This window comes from Scylla paramamosain, chromosome 23, assembly GCF_035594125.1.
Source record: "Scylla paramamosain isolate STU-SP2022 chromosome 23, ASM3559412v1, whole genome shotgun sequence".
Taxonomy (NCBI): Eukaryota; Metazoa; Arthropoda; class Malacostraca; order Decapoda; family Portunidae; genus Scylla; species Scylla paramamosain.
In genome coordinates, this window is record NC_087173.1 from 13123255 (window position 1) to 13138254 (window position 15000).

General features: G+C 43.1%; 1 protein-coding gene and 1 long non-coding RNA gene across 4 annotated transcripts in view; both read left to right on the top strand.

Moving 5' to 3' along the window:
• LOC135112242 (fibrocystin-L-like) overlaps positions 1-11404 on the top strand; it is a 12625-nt gene extending 1221 nt beyond the window's left edge. Inside the window, exons 3-10 of one of the 3 annotated variants that reach the window (XM_064026493.1) lie at positions 206-406; positions 986-1234; positions 1919-2077; positions 2332-2589; positions 3162-3400; positions 3966-4095; positions 7804-7866; positions 11268-11404. In XM_064026493.1, coding sequence (XP_063882563.1) covers positions 206-406; positions 986-1234; positions 1919-2077; positions 2332-2589; positions 3162-3400; positions 3966-4095; positions 7804-7854 — 1287 coding nt within the window. In that variant the 3' untranslated portion in view covers positions 7855-7866; positions 11268-11404. Of the gene's footprint in view, positions 1-205; positions 407-985; positions 1235-1918; positions 2078-2331; positions 2590-3161; positions 3401-3965; positions 4096-7803; positions 8011-11267 lie in introns of those variants that run through there. The other 2 variants (XM_064026495.1, XM_064026494.1) reach the window with 2 other exon arrangements.
• Positions 11405-14990: 3586 nt separating this feature from the next.
• LOC135112243 (uncharacterized) overlaps positions 14991-15000 on the top strand; it is an 11987-nt gene continuing 11977 nt past the window's right edge. Inside the window, exon 1 of the long non-coding RNA XR_010274198.1 lies at positions 14991-15000. This exon is cut by the window's right edge and continues 1845 nt beyond it. This is a non-coding gene — a long non-coding RNA (uncharacterized LOC135112243).

Below are 15000 nucleotides of genomic sequence, written 5' to 3' on the forward strand. Positions count from 1 at the left end.
GCAGGCAATTCACACCAATCTTTTTGACACATAACTTAACATCATTCAACCCAGCCTAACCTCACTTAAGCCACACTGACCCAGCACAACCTCACCCAACACTAACCCAGCCTAATCTAACCTAATCTAATCACTTACTGCTTCAGGTGCTGCATCTTTAACCTAACCTCACCACACTGATCCTCCACTCACATCACATCCTCAGGTGCTGTGTCTGCACCTGCCACACAGTCCATCCTCCGAGGCTGTTGTCCTACGCATCTTCTTCCCAAAGCCTCAGCGTTATGACATCTATGTGGATAGTGTCTTTGTTCCCCCAGCCAACCTTAACATCTCTGCAGCTGGCTACCAGCTGTTGCCTGAGGACCCCACCCACCCTCAGGCTTTCCTTCCCACACTGGACAATGTAAGGGATGGCTGTGTGCTGTGTTGTGTTTGGAATGTAAGGGATGGTTGTGTTGTGTTGGGAATGTAAAGAATGACTGTGTGTTGTGTTGTGTAGGGAATGTAAGGAATGGCTGTGTGTTGTGTTGTATTGTTTGAAGCACTGGAACTCTGTACTTTGCCCTGCCTCTCCCTGTCAGTTTGGGGCAAAGGAACAACTGCTCTGCCTTGTCTCTCCCTGCTAGTTTAGGGTAACAGAACAACAACTCAGCCTTGCCTCTTCCAGTCAGTTTTGTCATGCCTCTCCCTGTCAGTTTTGTCATGCCTTCCTGTCAGTCTTGTCATGTCTCTCCCTATCAGTTTTGTCATGCCTCTCTGTCAGTTTTGTCATGCCTTCCTGTCAGTCTTGTCATGTCTCTCCCTGTCAGTTTTGTCATGCCTCTTCCTGTCAGTTTTGTCATGCCTTCCTATCAGTCTTGTCATGTCTCTCCTTGTCAGTTTTGTCATAGCTCTCCTTGATAATTTTAAGCAAGGGAAACACTGTTGTGGCATGCCTGTCCCTATTGCCATCTCTCCAGCTCACCCAGACCCTCCCCTGCAGGTAGTAGGGACCAATTACTTCCAGCGTAGTGCCAAGCTGGTCCATGTGGTGCTGCGCGGAGGCCACGTCCTTGACATCAAGACCACACCCGTGATCACCCTCACCAGTGGCCTCATGGTGAAGGAAGATGAGTTTTATGAGCAGAACCTTGTGATGAATCTGGCCAACCTGTTTGAGGTATCCCCAGACAACATCAGGGTCATCAGTGTTATGCGGGAGGACTCCAAGAGACAGCAGGGAAGGCTGGAGGTGGGTATAGTGCTGGCTGAAGTGATGGTGAGGATGTGTGTTGGTGGGTCTGGTCTATGTTGAGTCCGACTGTGGTGGGTGCAGCTGTGTTTGGTGTGGCTGTGTTGAGTCTGGTTTTGTTGGGTCTGTGTGTTGTGTGTGACCATGTTGTTTGTGGCTATGTTGGGTGTGGCTGTGTTTGGTTTGGCTGTCTGGGCTGCCTGGTCTCCCTTGCTAGTAGCTCAACATGCAAGACTTGTTCTTAAAGGTTTGGGAGTTTCAACTAATTGTAGATCTAATGGAATTTGTCTGGATTTTCAAGGTCATTTTTATTACTCTTGTGATAGGGAATGATCTCACCATGAAAGGGCAGAATTAAACCAGTTTATGCTGTGATGCCTTGCTGTGGAAGTATGTGGACAGCTGTGCTGTGCCTAAGCTCCTGGGATGTAACAGTCCACAAGACTGTCCCTTTCTGCTAGGTGCTAATGGAGCTAAGAGTGTGAGTGATGTGTGCAGGAGTGTGTGATGCTTTTTCTGGGCCATCCTGTGTGAGATTGCCAGCCTGGTATATAGATAGATAGATAGTGGTAGTTTAACAAGGACTGTGACAAAATTGCCTATGAGATTCTTACTATTCATTATATATGAAAATAATTACCAAAGAGAACAAAATGTTTAAGAATATAACTTAAATTTGTTTAGGCTGAAGTGGCCAGCGTTCCAACTACAAGCCTGAATGGTGAGGGGGAGAAGGGAGCAACTGGCGGGGAGGTGATTCCCTATGAGAAGCTGGTGCAGAGTCTGGAAAAGGCCATCAATAGATTCCAGGACGAATCGTGCAGCAACTGTGCCTCTCTCTCGGTAAAGTGAATCTCTGCTCTCTGTTCCTTTGTGATCTTATGTTATCTCTTCCTCCAGTGCCTTCTCTTAAGGCAGACACTGTTCTTTGTCCCTTTTCTAACTTGAATCACCTCTCCCTCCTGTAACTCCTCTTGGTAAAATGGCACTGTTCTCTGCCCCTTTACTGCCTTGAATCATGTCCTCCTGCACTTTGTCAACAGCTGAATCATTAACAGAGGTAGTGTGTTCCTCCAGTCCCCACCTCTCTTCCTCAGGTGAGTGACCCCATCGAGCCACCACCCAAGGAAGCCCCTCCAAAAGCCACAGAGGAGGAAGGCACTGTTGTCATTCCAGATGTCGAACCGTTCTACAAGCAGCAGGAGAAGGAGGTGGCAGAGAAGATCAAGGAGAGCCTGGCAGTGACAGAGTATGTCGAGCCATCCAGTATATTGGTGCTGAGTGGTGTGCCCAGCAGTGTGGTGCAGTACACAGTGTTTGAAATGCAGCCGTCTGTCACTGTACTGGGTAAAGAGGTGTGTCTGTAGTTGTAGTATACAGGACCTGAGCTACACATCTCTGGTTCTGTCTCCATCTTTATTCATCCATCAGTTTATGTACATTTCTTGCCACCATCACCTTTGTTTGTCTACTTGTGGTATACAGGGGCTGGGCTACACTCCTTATCCCATCTCTGTATTCATTCAGTCCTTGTGTGTGTCTTTGTATGTGTGTGTGTGTGTGTGTGTGTGTGTGTGTGTGTGTGTGTGTGTGTGTGTGTGTGTGTGTGTGTGTGTAATAAACCTTCAGGCCTTTTTGTTTCTCATGAAAGGACTCAAAGATCCACCAATAATTATTCTCTCTCTCTCTCTCTCTCTCTCTCTCTCTCTCTCTCTCTCTCTCTCTCTCTCTCTCTCTCTCTCTCTCTCTCTCTCTCTCTCTCTCTCTCTCTCTCTCTCTCTCTCTCTCTCTCTCTCTCTCTCTCTCTCTCTCTCTCTCTCTCTCTCTCTCTCTCTCTCTCTCTCTCTCTCTCTCTCTCTCTCTCTCTCTCTCTCTCTCTCTCTCTCTCTCTCTCTCTCTCTCTCTCTCTCTCTCATCCTCTCCTCAGGGTGCACCCATCAGTGACCTGGGCCACAAGAGTGATCCCTGGCAGGTCACGGCTAGTTTGTCAGGAGCTCCGCCAGGTGCCATCCTCATTGGCACCACCACAGTTCCCTACAGGAACAGCACTGCCACCTTTACCGACCTGTCTGTCAGCAAGCCCGGGGAAGGGTACAACCTCTCTTTCACCATCACCTTCCCCAGCTATGCTCCAGTCCTCACTGCCACCCTGGTGGAGACCTTCAGGTAGGTACAAGTCTTTTTTATGTAAGAGGGGGACTGGTCAAGGGCAACAAAAAGTGCAAAAAAAAGCCCAATGAGAGTGCCAGCCCCTAAAGAGAGGTCAAAAGGACCATCCAAAGGATAAGTGTCTGGTGTAAGAACAGAAGAATAAGAAAATAAGTGAAGCTGTAAGAAGCCATCAGGTCTATACATGGCAGTCCCTGTACAAAACATGCCTACCTATTTCCACCTATCATCCTCATTCTTAAACCTGTGTAATCTTATTTTAAAGCTCACAAAAGAATCAGAATTAACAGCCTCATTACTGAGTCCATTCCATTCATCCACCACTCTATTTAAGAACCAATTCCTTCCTATCTCTTAAATTTAACTTAATCAGGGTACATTAATGGAAGTCTCTAGGGATTAGGCCTAGACTGAAAACCTCAAGTCTGACATGCCAAAAAGGAGAGAAAAGGATCTCAGTATTTACTATTTGCTATTGGAGTCACATAAGTGATCTAATAGCTGGTCATCTTTTGGTCTCCCCTCAGTGCATAAGTGATTTCTTCTTTTTGCCTTCCCTCAGCTCAACACAGATGAGTGCAGCAATGGTCCTGCAGCAGCCCAGCATAGTGCAGGCCAGACAGCCCATCGCCATCACTGTTCAATTTGTTGACGAGGATTCTGGCTTGGTGCTGGATGGCCAGGCCTTCAAGGTGAGGAGACAGACAGGCATGATTGCCTTAAATGTTGCATATAAAGAGTAACAAAACAGTATAATCTTTGTTAACATGATGTGTTCAGTTTGTTGACAAGGACTCTGGCTTGGTGCTGGATGACAAGTCTTTCAAGGTGAGGAGACAGACAGGATTTTTTTTTATTTATTTATTTGATTTTTTTTTTAAGTAATAAAACTATCATTTCTATTATTGTTATCATGAGGTGTTCAGTTTGTTGACAAAGATTCTGGGTTGTAGTTTGATGGCAAGGCATTGAAGGTGAGGAAATGGACAGAAATCAAGGTAAATTTTTTTGGATAGAGTAATATAACAATATTCATTCTGTTATCAAGAGGTGTTCAGTTTATTGACAAGGACTCTGGCCCAGTACCTGGATGACAAGACTTTAAAGGTAGGGTAGACAGGAATTATCAAATCAAGTTTATTTTTTGCATATATGTATGGAGTAATAAAGCAGTATTATTTATGTTATCATGATACATTCATTCAGTTTGTTTACAAAAATTCTGGCTTAATGTTTGATGGTGAGGCTTTCAAGGTGAGGAGATGGACAGAAATTACCAAGTTAATTAAGGGACTGTAATCCACATTTTTGAATGAAAATGTATGCAAAAAAACAAAATTGGGCTGTGCACGCTGAAAAATCATCCAGCACTTTGGCAACAATCTGCCAAAGTTTGAGCCGTGTGTCTGGGGTGTGACTTGTTTACAATCAGGCTTTAGATTACACCTTGTGGTACTCCTTATGTTTTGCTATTTTTCATGTACTGTATCTGTTTTTTTTTTGTGTGTGCATGATTTTTTAAGACTTTCTTCAGATGTGTGGCATGTTATCCTTAAGTGGTGGGAGGGGAGGGAGTGGGGCAGTAGTTACTTGATAATGAGTCAGTACTCAGTTGGCCTAAGGTGAGGACAGGGCATGTGTGTACTGCCACGCTGGTGTCAGACCACCCACACAACTCATAAAATTTATGAGAGAAATTGTGTTATTATCTTCTGTGAAGACTATGACAGAATGCCATGACCCAGGAAATACATACTTCTGTGACTTGGCCAGCTACCACCACCACATACCTTCAGTATGCTTAGTGCATTACAGGCCTTGCTGTGAGTAAAAAAAAAAATTGTAATAGAAAAAAGTAGATCAGCTGTTTTCAAACCTGACAGTGGTGATGTGATGAATTGTGATGTATCATTTGATGCATCATCTGACGTCAGATGAAAAGATGATGAGATGCCTCAAAGGCATGACCTGCAATGAACACCTGCATTCATGAGTGTGGAGAATTGTTCCAAGTATTGGAATACTTCAGACAGGACAGTGAACTTCCCAATTGTGACGGGCGTCTGCAATTACAATGTAGGCTGCTTGTCAAGTGGCTTCACAGACACTCTTGGAGCTGAGTTTATCATTACACTGGAGGAGTACCTGAAGGCCAGAGATGCAGCCATGGACACACACTCAGACTATCTTGGTACTGAGTTTGTCACTACACTGGAGGAGTACCTGAAGGCCAGAGATGCAGCCATGGACACACCCTGCAGGGGGAAGCAGAGGAACACCCCAATTCACACAGATATGGAGTGTGTTGCAGGGGTTGATTGATGATGCAATAAATCACACTTCTCAAATGTAAGCCTTTCTTCTTTAAAGTGATACTTCATCATTAGTTTTATGTGCTATTTACTTTTTTCGTTGTGTATGTCTGCATTGCTCACAGATTTTATGTAAAGATTTTTATTTATTTCATTAAGATATATTTTTCATATGCATAAGTACACATTTTCTAAGTTACGTTGAAAGTCACACACTAATATATATCTTTTCCCTACTATAAAAACATCTTTGTGTAGAATGTGCATAAAATTGATTTAGCAGTAATTACTTTTGTCACTGATAATTTTTAGATAATAATGAGTTGATTTAGTTTTAAGGAGTTATGAGTTAAAAATTGTATAGATATAGAAATTTATATATTAACTTTTCTTCCTCTTATTTTTTTATCTATCATCCTACAATTTGTACACACTTAAATAGGCATCATAGCTACCGTAAGTAAAAATAAATCATGTTTGTCGGTTAACAGTTTCAAAAAACCTTACCAAAAGCAGACCACAGTCTTGTAAGTTTACATTTTGTTAAGCCAAACCTCCTGGGACCATATGCATTATCACTAAATTACTGCTTAAACATTAAATCATCGTTTTACATCCTCAATATGGTGGAACTTGCCACTTAAATTCTGAAAGATACCGTCTGAAGTCCTCAAGATGCATCATAAAAGATGGGTTCACCTAGGCTGCAATGCTACACTGGCTGTGCAATCCTATAGCCTGACGCTGGCGATGCGATGCTTGCCACGTGAGTATTCACACCGTAAATGATGCTGTGCTGTCAGACAGTGCTTGCATCAATTGTCACATCACTCAGTAGCTCAGTGCATCTGCAGCATCATGGGAGACATTGCTCTGTGGTCTCTTGAGGAGGAACTACTGCTTCTAGCTGTGGCAAAGAAAAAGAAATTGAGTGCATGAAATAAATCCAGCAAGACCAACATACAACCACGGGTATTTCTGTAGTTCTTCTATAAGTTGTTCCATAGCAAACAGTTTGCACCTTTTCTTCCTAGGGGAGCAACAAGCAGTAATGACTGGAAGCTACACAGCTTTGCATCATACGCATCGTATAGCTAGTGTAGCATCACAGCCAGTGTGAACCTGCCTTTAAGATTGCATCCTATCAGCAAGCAAGGCTGTGCTAGATTAACTCCACTGACACTGCCAGCAGCAGCAACAGACTTTTCATGACAAGAAGGAAGTCCTGAATGAGTTGGATGACTGAGCTGAAGACATATCGGCTGGTCTGTACTGGGATCATTGTGATTGATTTTGTGTGGGAAATACTGAAGAGACCAATTTCAAGAAATAAGGCTCTCTCCCCTGAGATGCAAGTGTCCATCACTCTGTGGTACTTCACAACAGGCAAGATGCAACACATCAGTGTGGATGACTTGGGGCCCTCACAGCAGACCACCAGCAGGGTCATCAGTAACACAGTGATGCATGCACCACCTTGGTGTGCAGTCAAAGTTGGCACCACCTGATTGTTGTTTTGACAAAATGACAACAGTGGTAAATAAATACCTTCAATAATTAAGCTTAAACTAGTCAGATTATTGTTGAGAACCATTAAATGAATATATTTGTTTTATTATACATATCATTTTTACTCGTTATCAGCCGTTTCATGCAAGATTCATCAAAAAGCACTACATGTCTGCTTATGTCAGCCGGTAGTGGTGTTAGCACCTTAAGAAAGTAACTCAACAGAGTCCCCTGCTAGGACAGTCACTTAGCACTCAAGTCCCATAATTCAAGTTCCCTTACTAGCTAGGATGTAACCATAGCAGAGTTTTATAAGTATGGTTGCTAGGGTGTTGTAGGGTGGTCCACAAGACTGTTCCTTCCCACCAGAGACTGATGGGCCTAAGAGTGTGAGTGATGTGTATGTGAGTGAGTGGTGCTTTTGTCTGGGATTGGTGGCCTGGTATATAGATAAATAGATAGATGAAGGAAGTAAAATTATACCTCATCTGTTATCCTTCCATAAGAAAGGGCAGGAGTTGAGAGAAATTGCATCTGTACTGTATTTTCTTTCCTGAGCCTCTTCTCTCTCCTCCTCAGGGCCAGACATTTGTGGGTGAACTGCTGGCAAAGACTGCTGAGGGACACTGAGGTTATTCAGAGGTATGCCAAGTGAGAAACAGAAGAGAATATTACAAGGAGGAGGTAGTAGACATCTGCTGAAATGATTACTCCCAGTGAAGTCTAAAGCACTGGATCAGGGAGTGCTGTGAACTTATCATTAAATCCAGCTATGATCTCACTGAACAGTTCTCTTTGTGTCTTCCTATACAAGGTGGAAGTCACAGCCTGCCCTTTAAAGACAACTCTCTTCCTTCACACAAAACTACAAGCACCTAATTACACATACACCCTTCACTCAAAATTCAAAATTATCATGACAACTCCTACACCAGCCTTAAAGTCCCCATCTGGGGAGGGGACCACAAACGTCCCCAGGTCGAACTGCTCTTCTGGTATTGACCCTAAGTGTCTTGACATCCCCCTCAATTTTTTCTTCATTAACTTCTGCATCATTCGCAGTCTTAGATCTAATTTTCAATCTGTAAAACACCATCTCTCCTCTACTAAACCTCATTTTCTTTTCCTCACTGAAACACAGGTGTCTGAGGCAACTGACATTAACCCCATTTCTATTCTCTCATACTTTCTCTATCCTCATTTTCACTCCAAAGCTGGATGTTGCATTTATGTGTGCAACAACTTAACCTGCTCTTGTGCCCACACTATTGAATTTTCCAAGTTTTCCACCATCTGCCTATGACAAGAGTCACTCTCAAACTAAATTTATCTGTGCTGTATACCTCTCACCTCACTCCTCTGACTATAAGAAATTCTTTGACTACTTCCAAAGTGGAGCACATTTTGAGTCTCTTCCCTTTTGCAGAGATCTCCATTCTCGGAGACTTCAATGTTCACCACCAACTTTGGCTTTCCTCTCCCTTCCTGGTGAACTAGCCTTTAACTTTGCCATCCTCCACAACCTAGAGCAATTGGTGCAACACTCTACTTATAATCGTAACTGTCTTGGAGATGCACCCAACATTCTTGACCTTTTCATAACCTCTAATCCTTCTGCTTATGCTGTCACCCTCTTCTCTGTTGGGCTCCTCCCATCACAATCTCATATTTGTAGCTTGTCCCATCGCTCCAATCTCTCCTCAGCATTCCATAAGCAGAAGTGCCTCTGGCATTTTACCCCTGCTAGTTGGGGGAACCAGAGAAGGTATTTTGCAGATTTTTCTTGGAATGACTACTGCTTCTGTGTCAGAGACTCATCTCTGTGTGCTGATTGCATAACAGAGGTGGTAGTGTCTGGCATGGAGGCGTATATTCCTCACTCTTTTCTTGAACTAAACCTTCCAAACCTTGGTTTAACACAACCTGTTCTCATGCTATATATGATAGAGAGGTGGCCCACAAAAGGTTCTTGAGCCTTCCATCATCAAAATCTCATAGGCTTTATATTTTTTGCCTGGAACCATGGTAAGTCTGTTCTACAACTAGCCAAAAACTCATTCATTAATAGAAAGTGTCCAAATCTTTCAATATTTAACTCCCCTCATGACTTCTGGCATCTAGCCAAAAACATCTCCAATAACTTTGCTTCTTCTTCTTTCCCTCCTTTATTTCAACCAGATGGCACCATTGCTATCACATCTATCTCTAAAGCTGAACTCTTAGCTCAAACCTTAGCTAAAAACACTACCTTGGACAATTCAGGGCTTGTTCCTCCCTCTCCTCCATCCTCTGACTACTTCATGCTACCTATTAAAATTCTTTGCAATTATGTTTTCCATGCCCTTGCTGGCCTAAACCCTCGGAAGGCTTATGGACCTGATGGGGTCCCTCCTATTGTTCTCCGAAATTGTGCCTCCATGCTTGCACCTTGCCTAGTCAAACTCTTTCAGTTCTGTCTGTCAACATCTGCCTTTTCTTCTTGCTGGAAGTTTGCCTACATGCAGCCTGTTCCTAAAAATAGTGACTGTTCTAATCCCTCAAACTACCGTCCTATTGCTTTAATTTCCTACATATCTAAAGTTTTTGAATCTATTCTCAACAGGATGATTCTTTAAACATCTATCACTTAACAACCTTTATCTGATCACCAGTACAGGGTTCCATCAAAGCCGCTCTACTGGTGATCTTTTGGTTTTCCTTACTGCGACTTGGTCATCCTTTTTTTAAAGATCTTGGTGAGACTTTTGCTGTTGCCTTAGACATATCACAAGCTTTTGATAGAGTCTGGCACAACGCTTTGATTTCCAGACTACCCTCCAACAGCTTCTATCCTTCTCTCTGTAACTTAATCTCAAGTTTCCTTTCTGACCGTTCTATTGCTGCTGTGGTAGACAGTCATTGTTCTTCTCTTAAATCTATTAACAGTGGTGTTCCTCAGGGTCCTGTCCTGTCACCCTCTCTCTCTTCTTATTATTCATCAATGACCTTCTGAACCAAACTTCTTGTCCCATCCACTCCTACACTGATGATACCACCCTGCACTTTTCAAATTATTTTCCTAGACGTTCAACCCTTCAGGAAGTAAAGAGTTCACACAGGATAGCCACAGAACACCTGAGTTCTGATTTCTCTAAAATTTCTGATTGGGGCAGAGCAAACTTGGTATTATTCAGTGCCTCAAAAACTCAATTCTTCCATCTATCAACCCAACACATCCTTTCAGATAACTATCCCCTCTTCCTCACTGTCCCCTTCTTCTACACTGAACATCCTCAGTCTGCCCTTTTCTTATAATATAAACTGGAAACTTCACATCTCACCTCTAGCTAAAACAGCTTCTATGAAGTTAGATGTTCTGGAATGTGTCCTCCAGTCTTTCTCCTCCCCCCCCCCTCAGCTGCTAACTCTGTACAGGGACCTTATCTGTCCATGTAGGCTTCATATGTCTAGGGGATTCCACTCATACTGCTCTTCTAGACAGTGTGGAATCAAAAGCTTCTCGTCTCATCAACTCCTCTCCTCTAACTGACTGTCTTCAGCCTCTTTCTCATATTACATCTCTTGCTATCTTCTGCTATTTTCATGCTAACTGTTCTTCTGATCTTGCTAACTGTATGCCTCCCCTTCTCCCACGGCCTCATTGCACAAGACTTTCTTCTTTCTCTCACTCCTATTCTGCCCACCTCTCTAATGCAAGAGTTAACCAATATTCTCAATTATTCATCCCTTCCTCTAGTAAACTCAGGAACTCCCTGCCTGCTTCTGTATTTCCACTTCCTGTGACTTGAATCCCTTCAAGAGGGAGGTTTCAAGACACTTATCCTTCAGGTTTTGACTACCGCTTTGGACCCTATTCAGGGACCAGCATGAAGTGTTTTTTTGAGGGGGGTGGAGGGGGCGAGGGGGGTTGTTACCCTTGGCCGGTGTCCCTCCTGCATAAAAAAGAAATAAAATAAAATAAAAACGTCAGAGAGACATACACAAATAAATAAACACCACCCATATCTTCCCAATACAAATACTGACAACAGACCCTTTGTCAGGCTGTATGTACCAGATGAGGCCGTGTCAATGCTCACCTTTGAGAACGTCATATTTGAGGCATCAGACGTGAGACAGCAACTCATAGCCAAGGTTGCTGTTGTCCCTGCCGGCTGGTACATGGAGTCCTCTTTGCCACGTGAGTATTGGTGTCAGTCTGGTAAAGTCTGGAGCTCCTGTCTGTGTCTGTACTTCCTTATACAAGACACTTCTTAACTTTAGAGTAATTATTTTGGCTCTGTCATGTAGAGACTGGCACCTCAGTGAGCCTTTTCATTTTTTTATTTATTTTATTTTATTTTATTCTCTCTCTCTCTCTCTCTCTCTCTCTCTCTCTCTCTCTCTCTCTCTCTCTCTCTCTCTCTCTCTCTCTCTCTCTCTCTCTCTCTCTCCTTTTTGTTGGCCTTGGTGAGTGTGTTTTTTCCTCTCGCATCCTTCAGTAATATTCTTTTCTTCATGCCTCCTGTGTTCTTTTTGCTTCTATTCTATCTTTCATTATACTTTTCTGTTATATCCTTCATTTACATCCTTTTTCTCCTCCTGCAGTGTATTCTTTTTCCTTCTTATCATATCTCATCTTTCAGTATCTTTTTCTTCATCTTTGCTGTATTCTTTCTCCTCTACCTTATCCTTCATTATCCTCTTCTTCACTCATTCTGTATTCCTATTTATTTTTTTAATGCACACTTTCCTCCACACACACATTTAAACCTTTCTGTCATGTATAGTTATTTCCACCCCCTCCTTGCCACACACACACACACACACACAAACACACACACACATGTAGGAGTACATAGATAAACCATTAGAAGTTCGAGGTAGGTTCCAGTAATGCGGTTTACACCTCGTTGGGTACTGCCACGGTCTCGGCATTCGGCTGACTGGACGCCTACCAAAAACACCACACATACACGCCTGCAATGGTTTTCCTTTATTGTGATTTAAGCACAACCTGGAGTTTGGGCCTCTCTGTTGTTGTATATTTGCTGTGACCGTGTCTGAGGAATCTAACTGCGCCTGTGAACAGCGCCCGCAAATAAACTCAGGGCACCTGTCTGGAAGGTTTCCGTACCGATCCCCGCTCCACATGTGGTGACCCCGGAGTGACCAGACGTAACGTGATCATCGTGGAGGCAGGGATGGCCTACGGTCTGTGGTGATTGGTGGCAGACTATAACTACACAGTGACTATATGCTGGTCCTCCAGGTACTCTATTATTTTACTTTTGTCCTGTTTGGAATCTATGCCCTTGGAACTATGCCGAACCAGGACGAGGGTTCGCTACTTACATCTAGTGCGTCGCAGGATAGTGTTCCTTCCGTGACCGCAGGTGTTGCCGTCAAACCACCACCCTTTGATGAGACTTCAGTAACATGCTGGTTTACAATAATTGAATCACAGTTTGTTCTTGCCAAGATCATTGTTTCAAGTACCAAATTTCACCATATATTATCAAATTTGCCACTTAGAGTAATCAATCAATTGAGTGATAAAGTCATCAATTCTTCAGACTATGGTGAATTAAAGCAATCTTTGATATCTCTTTTCACCAGGTCAAAGCCTGAACTTCTTGACTCTCTTGTTAATCAAAACATAATGTGTGACAGACCTTCCACGTATTTGAGAGAGTTGCGTAAAATAGCTGCTCAACTAGGGGTGGATGATTCCTTTATAAAGTTAAAGTTTTTGAAAGCATTACCTAGTAGCATCAGACCTTTCCTAGTGACATATGAGGAGAGCTCTACACTAGAGGAACTGGCTCGTGTAGCTGAGACATTGTTGGCCTATGGCTCAAGTAATGCGAGTGTAAACAACAGCGCTAATGTTTCCATGGTGGAAGGTAGACAAGGGTCCAGGCCTGCGAGCCAGAACAGAGATAATGGTAATAGAGGCCCAAATTTCACTTCAGCTTGTCAGGATAATGTATTTTCTAGAACTTGTGTTCCCATTGGAGTGTGCGCCTTTCATGAAGGTCAGCGTCCTCAGGTGTGCAGGTACCATCTGTATTATGGTAACAGGGCAAAATCACGTAAACGATGGTGTATACTTTCTTCTACGGCTTCTAATATTTTGCCAGATTCTCGCCCTAATTCTCGTTCTTCTTCCCCCGCTCGCGTATTCCACCAGGCGGGAAACTAGTAGGGCAGTCCGTAGAAATATCAGTTGCGACCGTCGGACTGCCACTTAGAGTAAGTGCCACAATCGGTTGCAAGAATTACCAATTTTTGATAGATACTGGTTCATCACTTTCGCTGCTACCTAATGAATCCATTCCTCAGGCCAACTGCTGTTACTCTTACTAATGCTTCAGGTAAACCCATACGTTGTTATGGTGAAGTCGATGTAGACCTTGGGATACGATGTATTAGGCGTTCTTTCCCTTGGTCTTTCGTCATTGCAGACGTTATACATCCAATTTTGGGAACCGATTTTCTTGCAGCTAACTCACTAATGGTAGACTGTAAAGACCAGTCGCTAATAGACTCCTCTACCCAATGTAAGATTCCTCTTGAAGTTTCTTATTCTCCTATTTCTTCATATTTGGTTAATTATAATGGGGTAGACTCAAAAGCTGTTGAACTACTTTCTCAGTTTCCGGTTCTCACTTCACCTTTGCAGTTGTCAGCTACCACACCTCCTGTGGAAACTATACACCATCGTATTGATACAGGTGACTCACCTCCTATACATTTCAAAGCAAGACCTTTGACAGGTGAGAAGCTCAAAGCGGCTAAAGATGAATTTCAGTTTTTGCTTAATGCCGGAATCATTCGGCGCTCTAACGCTCCTTGGGCGTCTTCTCTGCACCTCGTGTCTAAGAAGGAGCCCGGTGCTTGGAGACCTTGTGGTGACTATCGCGGACTCAATAACGTAACTGTGAATGATAAATATGCCATACCACCTTTGCGCTGTCTCACCATGTCACTTAAGGGTAAGACCATATTTTCAAAGATTGATTTACAGCGTGCATACTTACAGATCCCTGTGGCCAAAGATGATGTACCTAAGACTGCAGTATGCACACCGTTTGGTCTGTTTGAATTTTTGTATATGCCCTTTGGTCTTAAAAACGCAGGTTCCACTTTTCAGCGCTTCATTGACACCATATTGGTTAATGTTAAGAACACTTTCACCTACTTGGATGACATCTTAGTAGCTAGTACAACTCTTGAAGAACACATTGCTGATGTTAAGACTGTTCTTTCTACTTTAGCAAAACACAACTTAAGACTATCTATAGATAAATGTGAATTTTTCAAGTCCTCGCTCACCTTCCTTGGCTATGAGGTCAGTGCTCATGGAATTAGACCACCTCAAAACCGCATCACTGCAATTTCAGAGTTTCCTTTACCTCAAACTTCAACTGCATTGCGCCGTTTTATGGGGATGCTAAATTTCTTTAGACCAATGATCCCTAATTTTGCCGATGTTTGCTTATTCATTGACAGAACTCTTACGGCATAATCCATCTTCTAAATCTCTCTCATGGACAGATGTTGCAAGGGACTCCTTCAACAATTTGAAGCAAGCCCTAGTCACTTGTCCTACCCTCGCCTATCCCTCTCAGAAGGCAACTGATTACCAGCTTGTGACTGACAGCTCGAGCTTCGCAGTTGGCGCAGCTCTATACCAGATTATAGATGACACGCCTACGCCTCTAGGATTTTATTCCAAAAAGCTCTCTGACACTCAGAAAACCTATTCCACCAATGTCAGAGAACTCTTAGCTT